This window comes from Carassius gibelio, chromosome B10, assembly GCF_023724105.1.
Source record: "Carassius gibelio isolate Cgi1373 ecotype wild population from Czech Republic chromosome B10, carGib1.2-hapl.c, whole genome shotgun sequence".
NCBI lineage: Eukaryota > Metazoa > Chordata > Actinopteri > Cypriniformes > Cyprinidae > Carassius > Carassius gibelio.
In genome coordinates this window covers 8818490-8839596 of record NC_068405.1, presented here as the reverse complement: position 1 = coordinate 8839596, position 21107 = coordinate 8818490, and the positions used below count along the sequence as shown (strand labels likewise).

The 21107-nt window shown below is 39.3% G+C and overlaps 1 protein-coding gene across 1 annotated transcript; it reads left to right on the top strand.

The window, feature by feature from the left end:
• Positions 1 to 6276: 6276 nt before the first annotated feature.
• Positions 6277 to 20863, top strand: LOC127966648 (integrin alpha-2). Its single transcript, XM_052567796.1, has 30 exons — positions 6277 to 6483; positions 10670 to 10793; positions 11530 to 11642; positions 11840 to 11931; positions 12048 to 12162; positions 12247 to 12374; positions 12462 to 12610; positions 12687 to 12837; positions 13106 to 13259; positions 13382 to 13455; positions 13557 to 13695; positions 14312 to 14457; positions 14546 to 14689; positions 14773 to 14976; positions 15103 to 15233; positions 15314 to 15477; positions 15569 to 15717; positions 15843 to 15953; positions 16036 to 16118; positions 16827 to 16968; positions 17059 to 17145; positions 17256 to 17332; positions 17426 to 17509; positions 17952 to 18054; positions 18164 to 18274; positions 18419 to 18529; positions 19035 to 19148; positions 19233 to 19322; positions 19940 to 20056; positions 20177 to 20863. Exons 1-30 carry the CDS (start codon positions 6303 to 6305, stop codon positions 20261 to 20263), a joined length of 3675 nt encoding a protein of 1224 aa, XP_052423756.1. The 5' UTR covers positions 6277 to 6302; the 3' UTR covers positions 20264 to 20863.
• The last annotated feature ends 244 nt before the right edge of the window (positions 20864 to 21107 follow it).

The following is a 21107-nucleotide window of genomic DNA, read 5'->3' as shown; positions in this document are numbered from 1 at the left end:
CACTCCCTCACCCGGAGCAGAGTCTCGCAGGCTCTGGTCCAGGTGCGGTGGCACCTCTGGACAAACGCGTGAGCGGAGGGGACCGCGACTTCAGATTCCAGACTGGGAAAGGCTGGTGGCTGGTACCCTACACTACACTGAAATGGAGAGAGGCCCGTAGCTGACACTGGCAATGAATTGTGCGCGTACTCCACCATAGAGAGTTGTTGACTCCAGGAAGAAGGATTCTTGGAGACAAAACATCGCAACGTCCTCTCTAAATCTTGGTTGTCTCGCTCAGATTTTCCGTTACTTTGGGGATGATAACCCGAAGACAAGCTAACTGACGCTCCTAACAATTTGCAAAACTCTTCCACAATTTGGATATAAACTGAGATCCCCTGTCCGAAACCACGTCTACCGGGAGGCCATGAAGCCAAAAGACGTGATCTAGAACAGTGACCGCTGTCTCCTTGGATGTCGGTAATTTGGGCAAGGGAATGAAATGTGCCGCCTTCGAGAACCGGTCCACTACGGTCAAAACGACCGTCATGCCATTAGAGGACGGGAGGGCGGTAACAAAATCTAGAGCGATATGGGATCAGTGTCTCGAAGGGACAGACAGCAGTTGAAGAAGCCCATCAGGAGGTCAGTTAGATGACTTACCACTGGCACAAACTGAGCAAGCCAAAACAAAATCGTGGGCGTCGCGAGCCATAGGTGGCCACCAGAATCGTTGTCTAACTAACCCATTAGTTCTACTTATCCCTGGGTGACAAGCCACATTAGAACAATGCCCCCACTGGACAACTTCAGACCTTAACTCCTCCGGCACAAATAAACGGTTCGGTGGACAACTGGACGGAGGCGTTACCCCTTGTAAGGCCGTCTTGACCTTCGACCCGACCTCCCATATGAGTGCTGAGACCACTAATTTCTCAGGCAAAATACACTAGGGAGTCACCGGATGGGCGGAGGGATCAAAAAGACGTGATAAAGAGTCGGGTTTGTGATTTTTGGAACCCGGGCGGTACGATAGGGTAAATTCAAAACGACCGAAAAAAAGTGCCCACCGAACCTGCCTGGAATTGAGTTTTTTGGCAGTTCTAATGTATTCTAAGTTCTTATGATCGGTCCAAACAATAAAGGGAACCCCTGAACCCTCCAACCAGTGACGCCATTCCTCTAATGCTAATTTGACAGCCAACAACTCTCTATTGTCAATGTCATAATTACATTCGGCAGGAAATAGTCGATGTGAGAAAAACGCGCAAGGATGGACCTTATTGTCCGAAGCAGTATGTTGGGACAACACTGCTCCTACCCCCACCTCTGACTCGTCGACCTCCACCACGAACTGCCGTGTGGGATCAGGGGCCACAAGGATGGGAGCTGAAACGAAGCGGTTCTTGAGGTTAGTGAACGCAGCCTCAGCTGCATCCGACCACCTGAACGGAGTTCTGGGAGAGGTCAAGGCTGTCAGAGGTGAGGCTAGTTGGCTGAAATTACGTATGAAATGCTGATAGAAATTGGCGAACCCCAGAAACCGCTGTAGGGCCTTACGGGAATCTGGAGATTAGAGCCCGACCGATATGGATTTTTGGGGGCCGATGCCGATGCCGATATTAACTTGAAAAGAGCCGATTTATAAGCCGATATTTTGATTTTGAAAATAAACTGGATATTAGACCCATTTCCTATAAGCTGCACTTACATAACATTCAATGGCAAAATATCTGCCTGTTCTATGTATGTGGGCTGTATAAACCATTTTCCAGAAGGGATTTATGTAAAAAAAAGCCTTAGATTACGGTCTCAATCACTAAACAATTGCACATCAAAAGTATATATTTTTTAACGATCAAAAAACAGTCTGATTTTAAACATTTAACACTTTTACTTTCTTCCAGTTGAAGCTGATTTTAACAGTCTGTGTGTGTACTGTAAATAAATTATAATACTAAAGTTAAAGTATTTGCAGAAGTAGTCCCACACTTTTGCTGCTACATCATTCACCTTTTTCAGCCATCTGTAGGGCAGAAAGAGAGACATAGAAAGAATAAGCATGTGTATTAATAATATCACCATGTATCATTACTCATGTCATCATTAGAATTATAATAATAATAAACAGGGATCTCCTACATAGGCAAAAATGAGAAATATATATATATTTTTTTATTTGTCAAGCAATAGGTATTACCTACTTATATTTAACAATATTATTTCAACATTTTCCTGTTATGTCTGTAAAGCTGCTTTGAAACAATATGTAAGAAAAAAAAAGAAAAGAAAAAAGCGCTTGTTCAGCTCACATTTATTTACATGTCCCCTCTGATTTAATCATTTCTGACGCACCTACTGTAGTTACTGTAACTACACTATATTTGCCCTCACAGACACATTCACAACGGACCCGTATATCTTCTCCTCTTCTCTTTGTGCAGTCTGAATCAAAATGGTTAACATTAGTGCCATGAACACACCGCTGTCAATTTTGAGAAGAACCACCTTCAAACAAGTTAATAGCAAGCATTTAAGGGGCCTGCTAAAAAGGAAGCTATATTAGCGTTAGAGTAACGTAACCAGCCTGAATTCACCAAATTGTTCCCTGGGCCTGAGGGTAGCATCTTCTTCCTTGATTCTCTCTTGATTCTCATCAGCAGGACTAGCGCTATCGCTCGCTTCTTACAACGGGACAGATACATGTTTGCTGCTGACCGAAAAGAGGAACAACAGACTATGAAAGAGCTCCCGCTAAAAGTTTTTAAAACTCCGCCTACGCCATAGCGCAGAGCAGGGCAAATCGCGTTGTATCTGAAGGGCAACGCTAAACCCAGCGGCCAAGCGCTGTGCATACCGCGTCCTGTGTGAAAGGCCCATTACGCGGTCATTATGTGGGAAACACACCGCAATAGAATAAGCACTAAACGCTAACTTTATAGTTCGACCTCTTATTAACGTTCGCGTTCTTCCACTGATAAACATGGTATTAGCTTTGTGGCTAATCTAATCTAATAGCAATGCATGAGCGGCTGTAAGTGATGCTGCAGAATATTTAGAAGTGATAATGATAGGACCGTTAACTAGAACTACCACACCGTTTTTATATACAGTGTATGAACTAAATCTACAATCATTTCACATGACGAACGACAGACTCACCTGGGTGGCTTGGCTGATCGCTTTCTTCTTTGTGGATTTCTGGCGCTGTTGCAACTCTGGAGCTGCAGACCGCCCTCTGGTGGGCAAACTATGCAACACTCATAACATGAGTGAAGAATATGAGACTGTTTCTCATGTTTCATCGGCCGTTATAAACGCCGATGCCGATTTAAATGCAATTAGCTCATATCGGCCGATAATATCGGCCGGCCGATATATCGGTCGGGCTCTACTGGAGATGGCCAATCTATCACAGCCTTAACCTTGTCAGGGTCCATACGTATTCCCTCGGACCAGACGATATACCCTAGGAAGGGAACAGACTGTGCATGGAATACGCATTTCTCCGCCTTGACAAAAAGCCCATTCTCAAGTAACCTCAGGAGCACTCGTCTGACGTGTTGAACGTGTTCCTGGAAAGATGAAGAAAAAATCAGTATGTCATCCAGTTAAAAACATATATAAACTGATCTACCATATCTCTCAACACATCATTCACGAGTGCTTGGAAAACCCCGGGTGAGTTGGAGAGCCCGAACGGCATCACCAAGTATTCAAAGTGCCCTCTAGGGGTATTAAAGGCGGTTTTCCATTCATCCCCCTTCCTGATGCGGACCAAATGATAAGCATCGCGTTAATCCAATTTTGTGAATATGGATGCTCCCTGCAACATCTCGAAAGCTGAAGACATGAGTGGTAAAGGATAGGTATTCTTTATAGTGATGTTGTTCAGCTCTCAGTAATCAATGCAAACGCGAAACACACAGATATCACCACAAAGTGCAAACACCCCAAGATCACGGTTTAACTACCGTGACAGTACCCCCGACCCACCGCACCTCCATGGGTTCAGTATGGTGGGTGACGTGAGGCAGTTCCTGGCCGTTGAGCGTGGTGACATGGATGGGGAGAGACACAGGAAGGACAGGAATGTTCAAGTGATATGCAAGTAAAGAATCAATGAAATTACCTTCAGCTCCAGAGTCCAGAAGGGTGTGACATTCGTGATGTTGATTCTTCCACCGCAGTTTCACCAAAAGGAGGGTCGATGATGTAGATGAGGACTTCTCAGCGGAGATCCGACCCGATAGTAGCCTCAAGTTTGAGGCTTGAGTCGATGTTATGATCAGAGCTTCCATGGTACAGGCACAGTCCTTGGGACCTCCGCCGTTCCCTCTCCCTCCGGGACAGCCGAGCTCCACCCACCTGCATGGGCTCGTGGTCGTCGATGGCACCAACCGAGTCAAGAGATGGTAGGGCGAGAAGGACTGGGTTGGCGACCCAGGCGATGAATCCGTGCATCGACCCGTAGAGCCAACTCTATGAGTCCGTCGAGAGTGGGGGGCAGCTCGAGGAGATAGATCTCTTTCTGAACATGATCGGATAACCCATGCAGGAATCGATCCCACTGCGCCGAGGGTGCGGAACTCGATGGAATAATCGGTCACTGAGGAAGAGCCTTGATGGAGTTCCGAGAGCTGATGAGTGGCTTCCCTGCCGGTCATGGCACAGTCGAACACTCTCCTCATCTCCTCAGAGAGGGCGTGGAACGAGGCACAACACGGATGTTGGTTCTCCCACACCGCCGTCCCCCATAAGGCAGGCTTGCCGGATAGCAATGTGAGCGTGAATGCTACTCTTGATTCCTCAGTAGCGAAGGTGCGGGGCTGTAGGGCGAAATGCATTGAACACTTAGTTAAGAAAGTTCTGCAAAACACTGGCTCACCTGCATAATTCTCCGGCGCCGGAAGTCGCGGTTCTGGCCGGAAGTGGTCCTGGGGAATCTCCCGGGGGACGGACGGCGTAGGCGGTGCCATGGGCGCAGTGGGAGATTTGAGCTGATGGATCTGCTGGGTGAGCTCGGACACCTGTGCCACCAGTGCTCGGATAGCGCGTCCGGTGTTAGAGATGCTCTCCTGCTGCTGATCCTTATGACAATTAACGGAGACGCCACAAACTGCAAAGTGCAAACACCCCGAGATCACGGTTTACCAACCGTGACACCATGCTTACCCATCTTATTTTGCAGTGCTACAGTTAAGCTATTTTATTGTAATGTGAAGATTTGGCAATTATAAAAGACTAACAATATAACCAGTAAAACGATTTGCGCTACAAAATGTGACGTGACATTCATCCAAGTATGGTGACCCATACTCAGAATTCGTGCTCTGCATTTAACCCATCACAAGTGCACACACACAGCAGTGAACACACACAAAGACAGACTGTGAACACACACCCGGAGAAGTGGGCAGCCATTTATGCTGCGGCGCCCGGGGAGCAGTTGGGGGTTCAGTGCCTTGCTCAAGGACACCTCTCTAACCACTAGACCACGACTTCCCAAAGGTAATGGTCTGTTCATAAAGATGATCATAAAATAAAATGATAAGAAATATAACAGTTCGTGATATAAATTGAGAACTACGGAATGTTTTGGTACAGATAAAATATAATTAAGCAAATGACACCAGAAGCCTCGCAAGTGACATCTAGATGGATGAACTGATATTGATAACAAGCAAATAAATTAATCATCAATAGTTTTTGCTTCCTAAATGACATCTGAAACACCATTGTTTAAAAATGTGTTTCACTGGCCAGATATTTGGCTTACATTATGAGGCTTGACGAATAAACCTAGGAGAATTCAGCAGAAATTGAGCAAGTTGTCTGGGATATTGCTTACACATTTCCTGTTTGCTTTAAAACTATGCCAGTTAGGTAAACTCCTCAATTACATCCCAGTCTGAGAGATAAAATCCCGTCAGGAATCTTGGCTTAATCATTGTTTGCTTGTGTGTGTGTGTGTGTGTGTCACAGTCTGCCGTGGGCGCGCTCACTCATGATGAGTATGATGACTAGTGCAGCGTTTCTTCAGCTCCATGACTCCGCCCCTTCGCCCACATGTCCTCGCGCAGTCCAGTGAAACGCAGGAAAATATTATGATTTTATGTCAAAATTGTGTCCATGTCTAAACTGTGTTCTTTTTAGCTTGTCCGTGGTCTATAATTTGCTATTTCTATCAATCACTTTTTCATTTGGATACTTACTAAGTGTACTATAAAAAGTGTGACGCCCGTTCACGATCATTCAAAAACTACATCTTCCTTATTTGGTCATTGGTCAGTGTTGCATAATGTCAACATGAAAGGAAGATGCAAATCTACCGGAGCGCTGCTATGACATCATATCCTCTGAGCGAAGGGAATAGTTTAGGTTGTTTCATTATTAACAGTTACAGCAGGACTGGAGACATCACTATCTACTCTTTCTTAACCATATCTCCAGCAATGGACAAAGTGGAAAAAGTTGTGATACTACTGATATTATTGCAGGGTAAGTACTTGTTTTGCTTACTAAATGATGCTTACAAGTTATTAATCTTCATAGTTTTTATGACTTTTACATTTGGATGGACAGACATGTTAATAAGCTGCAACAAATGAAGACTTTGTGGTAAGGATCTATAATGAGGCTTTTTTATTTACTTGTAGGTAAAAATATCTTAACTTACTTAAACAAGACCAACTGAAAAAAAGTACTATTTAAATTGTATGTGTTGTACAACTGTACTTTAGGACAAAATACTGTATGCTGAATTATTATTATTTTCCTACCCATAACATTTCTTTATTGTTTTAACCACAAATCTTTGGCAAATTGAAACATTTAGATTCAAACTATTAATTTAACAAATTTTGCTTTTCAAGTAAATGTATCTATTTATATATTTTTCTGTATGAAAACAAACATCGATTTTATGTATTTATTTGTTCTTTCATTTTCTCACTCACCCTTGGAATCTATAAAAAAATATTGTATCATTGGAGAGTCAGTAGACTCTTTCTCATTTGCTGTAACAGCTCCAATGTTAAATTTAGGAGTTAAATTTTTCTGACGACTGGAATGGGAACTGGCAAAATTTGACTAACTATTTGATTTGGTTAATAAAATATCTGCTTCCAATTTCTCCAATATATCCATTGCCACTACAGTGCCAACTTGACTTTCTCCAACCCAGAATTGCACCCGAAAGGGTTTGGTTAAGTGGATAAATTATTAAGGGAATTAATTGAGACTGTGTGAAAAGACTGCCATCAGATAATCCTCGAAGAGTCATGTGTTTATTTGTAAAATGTAAATTAATAAATTAGCTATTAGTAGCTAAATAAATATGTAGCTATGATCTCAAGTGCTTTGGTCAGCCTGTGGCCTCAGCAGCTTAAGCTGTGCCTGCATGTCGACTTCCTTTTCTCTGCATCACCTCTATTTTCAGAGCGAGGCCGAAAAGGGGGGGGGGGGGCTACTTTGGTAGCCGTCGCCGTTGCTGAAAAGAGGAACCTTTTAAACATTTTTTTTTTAAACCCCTCGCTCTCCATCTTGATCAGGGCACCTCTTTACATAGTGGCCTGTTTCCTGACGATTATAACGGATTATTACAGAGACAGAGGGCGATCCAATCGCATCATCTGCTCTTTTCGTTTGGTCAACAATATCTTGAGCTCTGGTTCCCCACGTGTGCAATGTGTAACAGTATATGAGATTTCAAATCAACAGCTTCTTTCGTAGCAACAAACTCTTTCAAAGCTCTTGTGAAATGCTCAGTATATTTAACAAAGGGCTCGTTAGTGCCCTGTCTGATCAATGTTACATTAGTAAAAGTTTGGATTACTGATCCAATCACCCGCCGTACTTTAGTACGCAGTTCATTAAATTAAGTAGCAAAATCATTTGCGATTGTAATTTGTACAGTTAGATTTCATAATTGGCAGCGTGTTTACAATGCTAGTTAAATCACGCACACCCATAGTTCGATAGACCCCCACTTGGCCACCTGCTTATAGCATGGTAATCTTGAATATAATTTCACATATTTGCCCCACTCAGCCTCAGCTTCTTCCAAACTGCCAGAAGAAATAACAAACTATATTCACAATTCTCAGAAATCTGTTACATTTCTGCCAGTTATATATGTCATCAATCTTAGGAGCTTTGCCTATATCGGCTCTCGGCTCCTTTATTACAAGATTTAATAAATCCCACATATCTTGTATCATCTCTAACTGCTTGCGCTAAATTATAAACCTGTACAATTCTACCATTCCTGTCTGTCAAAAAACCTTTAACTTTCCTTATCCATAAACAACACGTGCCTATTTCTTTTGTTCTTTGTGATCAGTAATTTCCTTCAACCTGTTAACTGTCACCCCGTCCCGAATACGGGACGCCTACGTTGACTGTACTATATTACAATCAAATCCAATCTAATCTTGGAGAAACTATGTATCATTTGAAAGGTCAAAGATTCCCAAAAATATTTTGCCAATATTTTTGTTAAAAATGATGTAGGAAAAGTAATAAAATTAGTTTATGACAAGAGTACACCCTCAGAAATCTACATTACAAAAAAGATTTCCTCATTGCCTTTTCTCTATCACATTTTAGTAATCATCAGAAGTGATATATCACTTGAAAACATAAAATCTCAAAATTCATCCTTTAAATCCCATTTTAAAATCAGAAATTACATTACCATGTAAATGGCACATCAAAATCATGTTACAAAATATTTTCAGTCATGAATTATAAAATTTTAGGTTTGTATCATGCAAATTCAAGTCTATCTTCAGAAACCTGAGTGACAGTTAAGGGGTCAAAACCCATTCACTCGTGGACCCGAAATCTCTCTAAATCCATCTTTAACCATTTTCTGTCTTATTTCTTCTACATTATATATTCATTTGGAGTTTCTTTTATTTGAACAGGTGCCATTATCTCATGTGCTGACAAATCCAACAAGGAAAAGGTTTATTCAATTCAGATACACTTAATTAAAATTAATTCTTTATTTATCTTAACTTATTTTTACTTATCTTTACTTATTTTTATTTATCTTTACTTATTTTACTTAATTCCTTTACTTATTTTACTTAATTTCTACTTATTTTTACTTAATTTCTACTTATTTTTACTTAATGCACCGTCTGACAATTTATTGATTTTAATTTAGTCGCAAGGTGGAGTTCTGTTCGTGTCAAAAACTGCCGAGTCTAATCCTGGAGAAAATATCAAAACAAGAGACGGCCCTCTGTCCGACCAGCACGCTGTAAGTAACCCTCACAGCGCGTGTCTCAAAATACTGTTGCACCTTCGGTAACCCCAAAAGTGCTCGCAATACACCCCCGGTAACCCCGCAAGATGTACAGAGCAGATATTTATCCTCACTACCAGTAACCCTCAATAGTGAACAACACATTTAATGCCGCGAATCACCGTCTCGTCCCACAGCGCGCACTGTTTTTTCAAATACGGTTAAAACCACCGTCTACGGTTAACCACCGGCTGCCCCAAACTCGTTCTCTTGCTGCAGTCAAGAATGTTGAACGAAATGGGTCTGCAGATGTATCTCCTAGACCCGGCAGGCAACACCACAGAAGCCCATAAAGAGAAAAAGATGAGCTACTCACCTCTCTTTTTAATGTCCCTTGCGGTGCGCATCAAAACTTCAACTGATAAAACAACTGATCCCAGCGGTGCCTCCAAACTGATGCAAAAAATGTACTCTCGATCCATGTCAGACGGTGGGGGTGGTAATTTAGTATGCAAATTTATTCAAAGAATATAGGAAATGAGAATACAACTCATAACTCACAAACAGATTAGTAAGTATTAAAATCAGCTTCAAATATAGAAAATACAAATCCCAATATTGATATAGTTTTAAAAGCAATCCATATATGATGGGTGTTGCCCAATTAAGAGTAATACAAAATGCATTATAATATTCAAAAGTAATCAAAATGTCCAGTCTGAACTCAACCTGAGCTAAACAAGGAGGGGTGCATTGCCTCCTCTTATAGCTCCGCCAAACAAAGGAACTCGTGATTAAAAATAAAAACCGTCTCTGCAGCAAATATCAAGAGGTGTTAAATCATTAATCCAAAAATATCAGATGAGCTCTGCAGTCTGGTTTCAGTTCCCTATTTCAGAACAGTCGGCAGATAGTTGTTGCTTGTTGGACTTTGAGCATTGCTCAGAAGACTGTAAATTAACCTCAAATTTAAATACATGATGCACATACTCAGCTTGTTTGCTTCTATTTCTGCAGACGTCTTCTAAGGTCTAAAGTTCAACTGAGACCTTCAAAACAGACTGTTCTGTATTTTTAAGCACGTAGCAAATGCCCTCAAGACAGAGGTCCAAATTTGGGTTACACCAATACTATAAAAAAAACACATTTGTAAATGATAAATCTGTGTTGATGCAGATAAATCTGTGGATCATAGTTTAGTGAAGATGTCATAGTTTGTAGTAAAGGTGTGTTTGGTGTAAAGTTTAGAAAGGGTTGGGTTCTCACTTCATCTTATCAGTATTGTTTGAAATATGCAGAGATACTGCTGGTCATAAAAAGGCTTACCAATGTAAGATGTCTCATGGAAAAAAAGTTTTTTGTAGAACTAGAACCGTATTAAATATCCTGTGTCTAAAATCAGAGCTGAGAATGTCAAACTTCTCCTCGCAGGTTTCTGTATTGCTCAAACTCAGGGTTTCAATGTGGGAACGGCAGGGGCTAAGATCTTCTCAGGTCTTGTGGTAGAAGAGTTTGGCTACACTGTACAACAGATAAGCAATGATCAAGGAAAATGGTAAGATATGTCACACCACATGATTAAAATGTATAAAAATGCATTGTGGATCTAAAGTCTATTTTTGAAAAGTGTTGGACTGGTGCTATGAGTCACGGTTCACTCATGGATTACAGTGGGGGACTTGAGACAGCTTTGTTAATGACTAATTTCTGTCCAGAACACCAGTCAACTTTTATTCCAAGGGAAAACTATTTGGCACTCTACCAATCTTAAAGGAACATTCCCCACTAAAAACAAAAAATTTCTCAACAGTGTACTCACGTTTAAGGCCATCCAAGATGTAGATGAGTTTGTTTCTTCATGTGAACAGATTTGGAGAAATGTATCATTACATCACTTGTTCACCAGTGGATGTTCTGCAGTGAATGGGTGCCGTCAGAATGAGAGTCCAAACAGCTGATAAAAACATCACAATAATCCACAAGTGATTCACACCACTCCATCAGTTAACCTCTTTTGAAGTGAAAAGCAGCGTGGTTGTTGTAAACAAATTATCTGACGGCACCCATTCTCTGCAGAGGATCCATTGGTCAGCAAGATGTAATGCTACATTTCTCCAAATCTGTTCTGATGCAGAAACAAACTCATCTACATCTTGAATTGCCTGAAGATTTCATTTTTGGTTGAAATATACCCCAAGTATAGGGAAACATATCATAAGCACATTTAAAAATTAAGTCATTTGCATGAATAATGAGTTTGATTGCATAGACAAATGGATATTTTTGCTCAGGCTGCTGGTGGGTTCTCCCTGGAGTGGATACCCTCAGAATAGAAAAGGAGATCTCTATAAGTGTGACATCAGTGCTTCCAGAACACTCCCTTGCCAGAAACTAAACCTTGCAGGTAAATGTCTCTTTATTTTAAATAATCATGCACTTACAAAAAGTATTGTGGTATGAACATGGGCTTTTGGACATGGTACATCAAGATTTTTTAAACCTATCTGACACCAAAATACTTTTTAAGTCCTTTAAAGTCCATTAAATCAGAATTATCACATTTTTCCTACTTGTCATGGAAATATATCTGTGTCTTGACAGACTCTATCAGCATAGACGGTGTTCAGAGCATCAATGTCAACATGAGTTTGGGCCTGACTCTCACTCCAATGGCTAAACCTGACATGTTGATGGTATGCTGTAGTAGCATTGTGTCCCCATCAGGGGGCCGGATATTACTCCTTTTTGAAAACATTGCTCAACATAATGGAGTAAACTGTAGAAAGCTGATGGCATATTTGTGTTTCAGACGTGTGGTCCTCTGTGGGCTCAGCGCTGTGGCAGTCAGTATTTTTACCCAGGAGTCTGTGCCGAAGTGAGCCCACAGTTTACGCTCCAGTCATCCTTCTCTCCTGCCATTCAAAGTACATCTTAATTTGTACGGTCAGAAATGTACAAAATATTTAATAGAGTAAGTGAGTGATTCTTAATCTGAATTTCTCTTTCAGCTTGTGGTGGGCCAATAGATGTTGCCATTGTTTTGGATGGATCAAACAGTATATATCCATGGCCTGATGTTACAAACTTTCTCATTAAGCTTCTGGAAAATCTCGATATCGGCCCAGATAAAACTCGAGTAAGTACTGTTATTAACCTTATTGTGAACTGATTTTTTCTTTGATTTATATGATATGACTTAATTGGGATTCTGTTTATTTTTTAGGTCAGTATAATGCAGTATTCAGAGGAATTGACGTTTTATTATTATTTTAGTTCTGACCAAAATAGAGACAAAGTTCTTTCAGAAGCTTCTGGTATTAATCAAATAACTGGATATGATACCAACACATTTGACGCGCTTGACAAAGCCAGGTATTTTTTATTTATATTTATTTCTTATTTTTTCTTTATTATTTGTGGGGGAAATAAGACATTGTTTGTATTTCAGACAGACAGCTTTCCTTCCAGAAAATGGTGGCCGTCCCGGTGCCACTAAGGTGTTGGTGGTGGTTACAGATGGAGAATCTTCTGATGGTGATAAAGGTCAAGAGGTCATTGAGAGGTGCAACAAAGATGGCATCATTCGCTTTGGCATTGCTGTGAGTGAGAGAGAGATCAACATGGGAAAAAAAAGCAACAAAATACAATACGATAATGCATTTTGATCATTATCGTATTGTCATACAAGTTGGAATGAGAGAACATTATGTGAAATACAATTAGTAGTGAGATTCATTACAGAATATAAACTATTTTAATTATTCATTGTTTAAAATTTTATACTTAAGTGTCTAATATTATGGTTTTTATTTCTTTAAAAAGACAAACATCATTTTTGAATTTACTGTCATCTATGAATTGATTCAGATTCTCAAGGAAAGTGCCAATATTCAAAAATTCATCGAGGAGATTGAATTGATCGCTAGCACTCCAACAGAGAACTACATGTTCAATGTGTCATCAGAGCAAGCGCTGATCTATATCGCAGGAACGCTGGGGGACAGGATCTTTAACATTGAAGGTAAATCATTCACATATGCCAAATTAATAATGAATTTGTTCATCCGGTGTCAACCTTTTTATCTTAAAAAACAGCTTTGAATTAGGATAAGCATTCAAATATTTTGTCTTGTTTGATTTGAGGCACCAGTCAAGGTCAGGAATTTCAACTGGAGATGTCCCAAGTTGGATTCAGCGCACATCAGACTAATAAGAAGGTGATCTTTCAACATATCTGATTGTAATCAAACTGATTTCTAATGTGCCATACTGATTCAGAAGAATTGAAGGCATGACAGGGTGGTATTTTATCCCACAGGGTGTGATCATGCTGGGTGCTGTCGGAGCGTATGGATGGAGCGGGACCGTCGTCCATCACACAGCTGGGAAATCACACATTTTACTCAAAAATGCTTTCGAGAAAATCCTGGATGACAGAAACCACAGTTCATTACTTGGTGAGCCAGCCAGAAAACGAACTATAATGTATTCTGAATGAACGAAAGGAAATATAGAGGTCTTTTTTCATATCCATGATACTGTCCAAAAGTTTAGGCTCAGTAAGATTTTATTTTTAAATTAAATAACACTTTGATTCAGCAAGGATGCATTAAACTGATCATGAATATTAGTTCATTGTTTCAAGTAAATGCTGGTGAAATAAAAGCTTTTTTTTATTCATCAAACAATTATAATAAAAAATGGAAATCACAGTTTCCACAAAAATATGAAGCAGCACGACTGTTTTAAACAATGAGCATCAAATCAGTAAATTATTATGATTTCTGAAAGATCGTGTGACACTGAAGACTGGAGTAATGATGCCAAAAACACAGCTTTACCTTCACACAAATAAATTTCCTTTTAAAATATATCCACATAGAAAATAGTTATTTTAAATTACAATAATATTTCACTATATTAGTGTTTTACTGTATTTTTATATACAAAAAATATAGCCTTGCCGAGTATATACTCCTTTCAAAAAGGAGTATATGCTAAATTTGTTGAATGGTAGTGTAACATCCTGCATTTTTGATAAAACAAATGCATTTTCTGCTGTCTTGTGTTCAGGATACTCTGTGGCGTCTGTATTTGACGGCTCGTCTGAGTTTTATGTGGCCGGTGCTCCTCGTGCCGTTCACAGAGGACAGGTTGTAGTTTACAGTATGAACAGCCAGAATCAGCCGGTCATCAAAGATTCACAGAGAGGAGATCAGGTACTCGTCTGTCTGGGATCTTTAGTGTGTTTTAGCTGCATTACACACTCAAGTCCTGTGTTAGATCAGTGTGGTGTGTGGTTTGCAGATCGGCTCTTATTTCGGCAGCGTTCTCTGTCCTGTCGATGTGGACGCTGATGGTGTGACGGATCTGCTGCTGGTCGGAGCGCCGATGTACATGAGCGAGGAGAAATCTGAAACAGGAAGAGTCTACCTCTACACCATTACCACGGTGAAACATTTACTGCCTATAAAACTAGTCTTAATTCAAAACAGGTCTTCGTGTTTAAAAAGATTGCCTCATGTTGTTCTCAGGGCATCTTGAGCAACCAGGGGAGGTTAGAGGGACCCTCTGTGTCTGAGAATGCTCGGTTTGGGACGGCCATCACTGCTGTCCCCGATCTAAACCTGGACGGCTTCAGCGACGTTGTGGTTGGTGCTCCGCTAGAAGGCAATGGCCAAGGTGCCATTTACATCTTCTATGGAGACAGAAAAACCATCAGAAAACAGAGCTCACAGGTAGAGAAAGCACTCTAATAATTATATATATATCTACTGTATACTGTAAAGGCTGTAAAATGCTGTAAAATGTCACTTTGTACTAAACCAGTCTTATTTAGTTGTCTCTCTTCTTATTTTCTGCAGAAAATACTTGGATCTACACTGGGCCCAGCGTTTCGTTTCTTTGGACGCTCTTTAGATAGTCGTGGTGATATGAACGGTGACTTGATCCCTGATGTTTCAGTCGGAGCGGCTGGGAACGCAGTGCAGCTCTGGTGAGGATCTCCGTCTGGTTGTTTAAGATCTATAAAATCATAATGAAAGCGTGATGCTAATACAGTATCTGTGATCTCAGGTCAAGGACAGTTGCAGCTGTCACAGCAACGGTCTCCTTCAGCCCCGAGAAGATCAGCATTCTGAGTAAACCTTGCATGTTTGGAGGAAGGATGGTGTCGTGTGTTAGTGCCAAAGTCTGTTTCAGATCAACGTTCAGACCCACGGTATTAGCGGGTAAAATAGGTAAAGTCGTCTCTCATGTGTTTTGTATCTCATATATGTTAATTGCTCCAGAAATCTCCATGAAAGTGAATGGTATTACACTTTTGTTTAGATATCAAGTACAACCTGACTCTTGACGCTGGCCTGCAGTTATCTAGAGACACATCAAGAGCCCAGTTTGACAACTCAGAGCGTCTGATCCAGAAATCTCTCAGTGTCTCTGACAAAGAAATCTGTGTTTATCATTATGTGTATGTGCAGGTGAGTTTTTGCCACTTGCTACAAGCCTCATGCTGTTCAAAACAACAATACTCTGTGGTCTAGCTTCATTTCATTTAAAATTGCTTGACTGATCATTTTACACCATTGCTTTTATTGTTTAACAGGAGACCCCTGATTTTCTCAGTCCAGTTGCTATGCGAGTCGACATCAGTCCACAGAATCCAGAGAAAGGGCCTGTCCTGGATGCATTTCAGCCTAAAGCGTGGGAATTTTTCGTAAGATCCCCTCTGAATTTAGTTAAGAGCATCAGTTTCCGTCATTTCAAAGTTTGTTTCAAATGTATTCCTGTTTGCGCAGATCCCTTTTGTAAAGGACTGTGGCTCTGATGACAAATGCTCTTGTGACCTGAAGCTTACTGTGAAAGCTGTTAATGTATCTAGGTAACCTTCACACAAACACACACACACACAAGTAAAGTCAAATGTAAAACGGTAAAACTTCTATGAATGTAAATATGATATGAAAATTTAAACTTGAAAACAAAAGCAAAAATTTGAAATGTTGCCTTACCAACTAACTGAAATAAGTTGAAGTCCCTAAATTATTGAAACAAAAATTTTAATAAAAATAAATTTAAAAACTTCATACATATATATGAAAATATTTAAACCTATTTACAAGTATACATTTCTATTCATATTATTTAATATTATTATTCATATAATTTATATTATATATAAATATATTTAATAAATAAACTTTTCTAAAAAATATACATTCATGTGTATGTATTAAATAATCACGATTAATCATTATATATATATATATATATATATATATATATATATATATGTATATATATATATAAAATACATTCTATATAATTCTAATAAAAATGTAAAAATGAAATAAATAATTAAAAAAATAAACACTACATCAAATAATTAGAAAATAGAAGGCCAGATTTAGTAATTTACGAATTACTAAGGTTTAAAAAAAAATTACGCTCCAAAAAAGCATGTCGTAAACTATTTTGTGCTTGAAATGGCTGCGAGTCAACTCAAAACACTCAAGGACTAGCTGCAGGGCTAGGTGTATTAAAAGATCCAGAATCCTGAAATGTAAAAAGCTTTTATTGTGTTTTGCAGCTCATCTTCACTTCTAGTCAGTCCTGACAGAAGAAGACTGTCCTTCATCGTGACAGTAAGGAACATGAAGGAAAATGCGTACAACACAAGAGTGTCTGCGAACTTCTCCAGGAACCTGTTCTACGCCTCTTTCACACCACCTGTACGCCCACCGTTTCGTGTTCTGGCATAAGTCTGCTCTGGTTTGTGTACGAGAAGTTGTCTCTGTGAATCTTCTTGCTTGTGTGTGCAGGCAGACAACACTGAGGTGAAATGCAGTTCAAAAGCAGGCTCACTCGACTGCAGAGTTGGATACCCGACCCTGACACCTGGCCAGACGGTAAGAGAAAAGCATCTGTGTGTGTGTGTGTGTGTGTGTGTGTGTGTGTGTGTGTGAGACCATACACACTTTTCGTTTTCTTCAATAATGTCATTTTGCCTCATCATCAGGTAACATTTGAGATCCACTTTGACTTCAACTTAAATCACCTAGAGAAACAGGCTGTTGTGAACTTTGAAGTGCAAAGGTAAAAGTACTTGTTGTTAACACAGTTCTCTTCCAGCTTTTGTGCAACTGTTTGGTTTCAGCTGTAAATAACCCTACACATAACCGTTTCCAGTGACAGCGAGGAGGAAGTGACATCTGATAACAAGGTCTCTCTCTTCATCCCAGTCCAGTACAATGCTGAAATCATCCTCACCAGGTCAGAGGTCAAAGTAATGCTCTGATAACCTGTATCTGCTTGTGAAGTGGTCAAACGCTTCAAATAATTACGATTTTATGTAAGAAGTCTCTTCTATTCACCAGGACTACATTTATTTGATTAAAAATACAGTAACGTTGTAATATTGTGATTTATATTTATTATTATTACAATTTAAAATAACAGTTTTCTATAGCAATATATTTATGTCATTTATTATTGTGTTTTCAAGCTAAATTTTAGCATCATTACTCCCATCTTCAGTTTTGTTTTTAGTTTTCATCACTGTTTTCATCATTGATAATAATAAGAAATGTATGATTATGCAGACTTAATATATATACTATATATATTATATTGTATATTAACCTTGACCTCTATCACACAGAAAAAGGCTCAAACATTTATGTGATGTAAAAACTGTAGTTCCATAATTTTCTAGAAACCTAAACTTGGATTTTTGCGGGATTGGTCCTGAGGATCAAGTCAAACATACTGTGTCAGGTTTCGATGACATCGGCCCAGAATTCGACATTGCATTACGAGTGAGTAAAAACAACACTATATTTCCCATTAAACTAATAAGTCCTGAGTTCCCTCTAGAGTTAGCAATGTGAACTATGCAACAGTTATTTGAAGCATGTCTTTCTGCAGGTTTCAACAGGAACTTTCCCAATCAACCAGGCTCGTCTGACCGTCTCGCTGCCCACCAGCACCAAAGCTGCAAATCCTTTATTATATGTGACTTCAGTCCAAACGGCACCTGTGAGAATAAATAATGCTCTATTAAAATGTATTAGGAAATCAATTTCTTTACAAATAAATTATTTCACTCCATAAGTATTTATACTGTAACTACCAGACTGGGATGAAAAACCCGAACATTTAATCTGTGTTTCTGCTGAGTAGGTTGTAAATGTGCAGTGTGACAGCAGCCGTCTGATCGACCCACTAAAGATCAGAGAGAAAACACACACGGCCCGCTTCACTAAAGAGAGCTTCAGAGGGACAGCAGAACTGGTCAGTATGTGTGTGTGTTTATGATAAATTATACATGCATTCTGGGTTTTAAATATTATAATAATAAATGTTTTTTGAGCAGCACATCAGTATACTAGAATGATTTCTAAAGGATCATGTGACACCAACGCTATCTCATATCTTAAATTCATATTAATTGTTCATGTCGTATCATATCGTATGAATTTGTACGAATGAGGTCATACAAATTCATACAAATTATCCACCTCGTAAAATATGTACATAATGTTGTGAAATCAGGCTGGTGACACTGAAAACGGGAGAAATTATGCAAAAAAAATTACATTTTGAAAAATAATCACATTTGAAATTATAATAATATTTCACAATATTACTGTCTTTTCATATTTTTGATGAAATAAATGCATCCTGGGTGAGCTGGAGAGATGTTTGTTTAATAAACATAAAAAAAGCGTACCAACCCAACGCAGTATTTTAAATGGTAGTGTAAAATACAGGGTTTTTTTTTTTTTTTCATTTCCAGGATTGTAAGGCAGCAAAATGTGAAACCATGACTTGTGTCCTCAAAGATCTGGAGGTGAAGACCAGTTACTTCGTAAACATCACCACTAGGATCTGGAATGGCACATTTGCCTTTGTGAGTGTTGAGCTGCTTGAGCCCTATCTACTTCTGTTATCTGTCCTGAGCAGATGCTTTATTCCACTCTTTATCTGCTTCCAGGCTGATTTTCAGACAGTTTTAGTGGCTGGAAGCTCTGAGGTACACACATCTCAGCCTGATCTCATAGTCATAGCACACAAACAGCAACAGGTCAGTTCATCCCCGTCTTTCAGTTGTTTTTAAGATGATCAACCCTGCCGAAATAATAACTCAAATCAGCTTGGCCTAGATGATTTTCTGTGCTTGGCTGGTTTCGTTTTGTTAGTTGAAGAAGATAGCTCTTCTGTTCATCAGAAGAACTAACGGGGAAGTTGTTTTTTGTTCAGTATGCTCGTTTTAAGCACTTTTGTTGTGTTTTCCCATAAAAAGCCTAAACATTCTTAAAATGACATACTCGAGAAGCGGAAGTTTGGAATTAAGTAGTTCAATGTCTTTAATTAAGTTTACTTGTGTAACAGACCACAAAGTCAAATAGGTTTCCTTTAAATTTATATAAATATAAATAAATATATATGTGTGTGTGTTTGAAATACAACTAATATTTAAATATTTAAGCCAATACACAATATTATAATGCTCCTTTATTTAAGTATTTACTTTTCCTCTTTTTTTATTATTTACTTGACTAGTAAATAGCAACAGGCAATATGTCTGGCTATTGTCGATACACAATACTTTCATTTATTGGAACAACCCTACTGAGTGTGTACATATATATAATGGGTGTGGTAATATGCTTTATCTACTTTTTCCTGACTCTGCTGCAGATAAAAATTACAGTGAGTAAAGAAGGAGCGACTGGAGATATTCCTATTGGTATAATCATAGGAAGTGTCATTGGCGGCCTCCTCCTTTTGGCTCTAGTTACAGTGATCCTATGGAAGGTACAGAACGAGCTCTTTGTTTTAGCATTTAGAATTGCAACTGTACTAACACACTGTAATTCTGACAAAGTAAAATGCTTTGTTGTAATAATATACATTACAACACTGTTGTCCCACCAGGTTGGCTTCTTCAAGAGGATGGCTTTGCCACAGGGAAATGAACCGGATCCGGCAGAACAAGAGGGTCTGTGTGAGAATCAAGCATGAACGGGACATAAATGCTCATCTCTGTGACTACATGAGAAGAATTTTACCTCGAAATGTACAGATTAATAACTGATATTCAGTTTACTGCCATTCGGGTCCTGCCAGGAGGTCTGGCTGGTAATATCTACTGTATTTTAAAGTATCTCACGACTCTCATGCACTTGCTTGTTCGGTGCTCACTCTTGTTTAGGCCTCAAAAGAATGAACGAATGTGTTGGTACACGCATGAGAGCCGGGATGTGTCTCCTTAAAGCCAGAGGGCTTGGGGTGAATGTCTGAAGTTTTTCCCTCTGTCCGTTCCTGCTTCCTTCTCGTTCTGACATGCTTCAGTTTGTACTTGGTTCTCAGTTAAATCATGACAGATAACTCTGTAAAAACATAATTTGAAGTGTGTCTTTTTCATTAATTTTCTGTTGTTGGGTGTTTCGGAGACCTTTACCTCGCTCATGCACAAACCTCCAGTATGACACACACACACACACACACACACACACACACACACTGTGGTTATAACTCCTCGATGTGAAATACTTATTATTAATGACTCTTACTGTTGTGATTACTCAAGCCCCGGGGGAAGATTAAATTATATTCTTTTAACTTTGTTGGCCTGGTTTCTTATTTTGCCTCTTCTTTGTCGCTATTCAAGAATAAGCATATCCTAAAGAGATGAATGATTATTAGGTTTGTCTTTACCAAAGCAATTATTCTTCAGTATACAGTAATGCTAAACATCTTAAAGGGGGGGTGAAATGCTCGTTTTCACTCAATATCCTGTTAATCTTGAGTACCTATAGAGTAGAACTGCATCCTTCATAACTCCAAAAAGTCTTTAGTTTTATTA

Coding starts and splice junctions, on each gene's coding strand:
- LOC127966648 (XM_052567796.1), top strand. CDS start 6,303: ATGCAAATCTACCGGAGCGCTGCTATGACATCATATCCTCTGAGCGAA. Junction 13,260..13,381: donor CAGGATCTTTAACATTGAAG/GTAAATCATTCA, acceptor GTTTGATTTGAG/GCACCAGTCAAGGTCAGGAA. Junction 19,149..19,232: donor GGAATGGCACATTTGCCTTT/GTGAGTGTTGAG, acceptor ATCTGCTTCCAG/GCTGATTTTCAGACAGTTTT.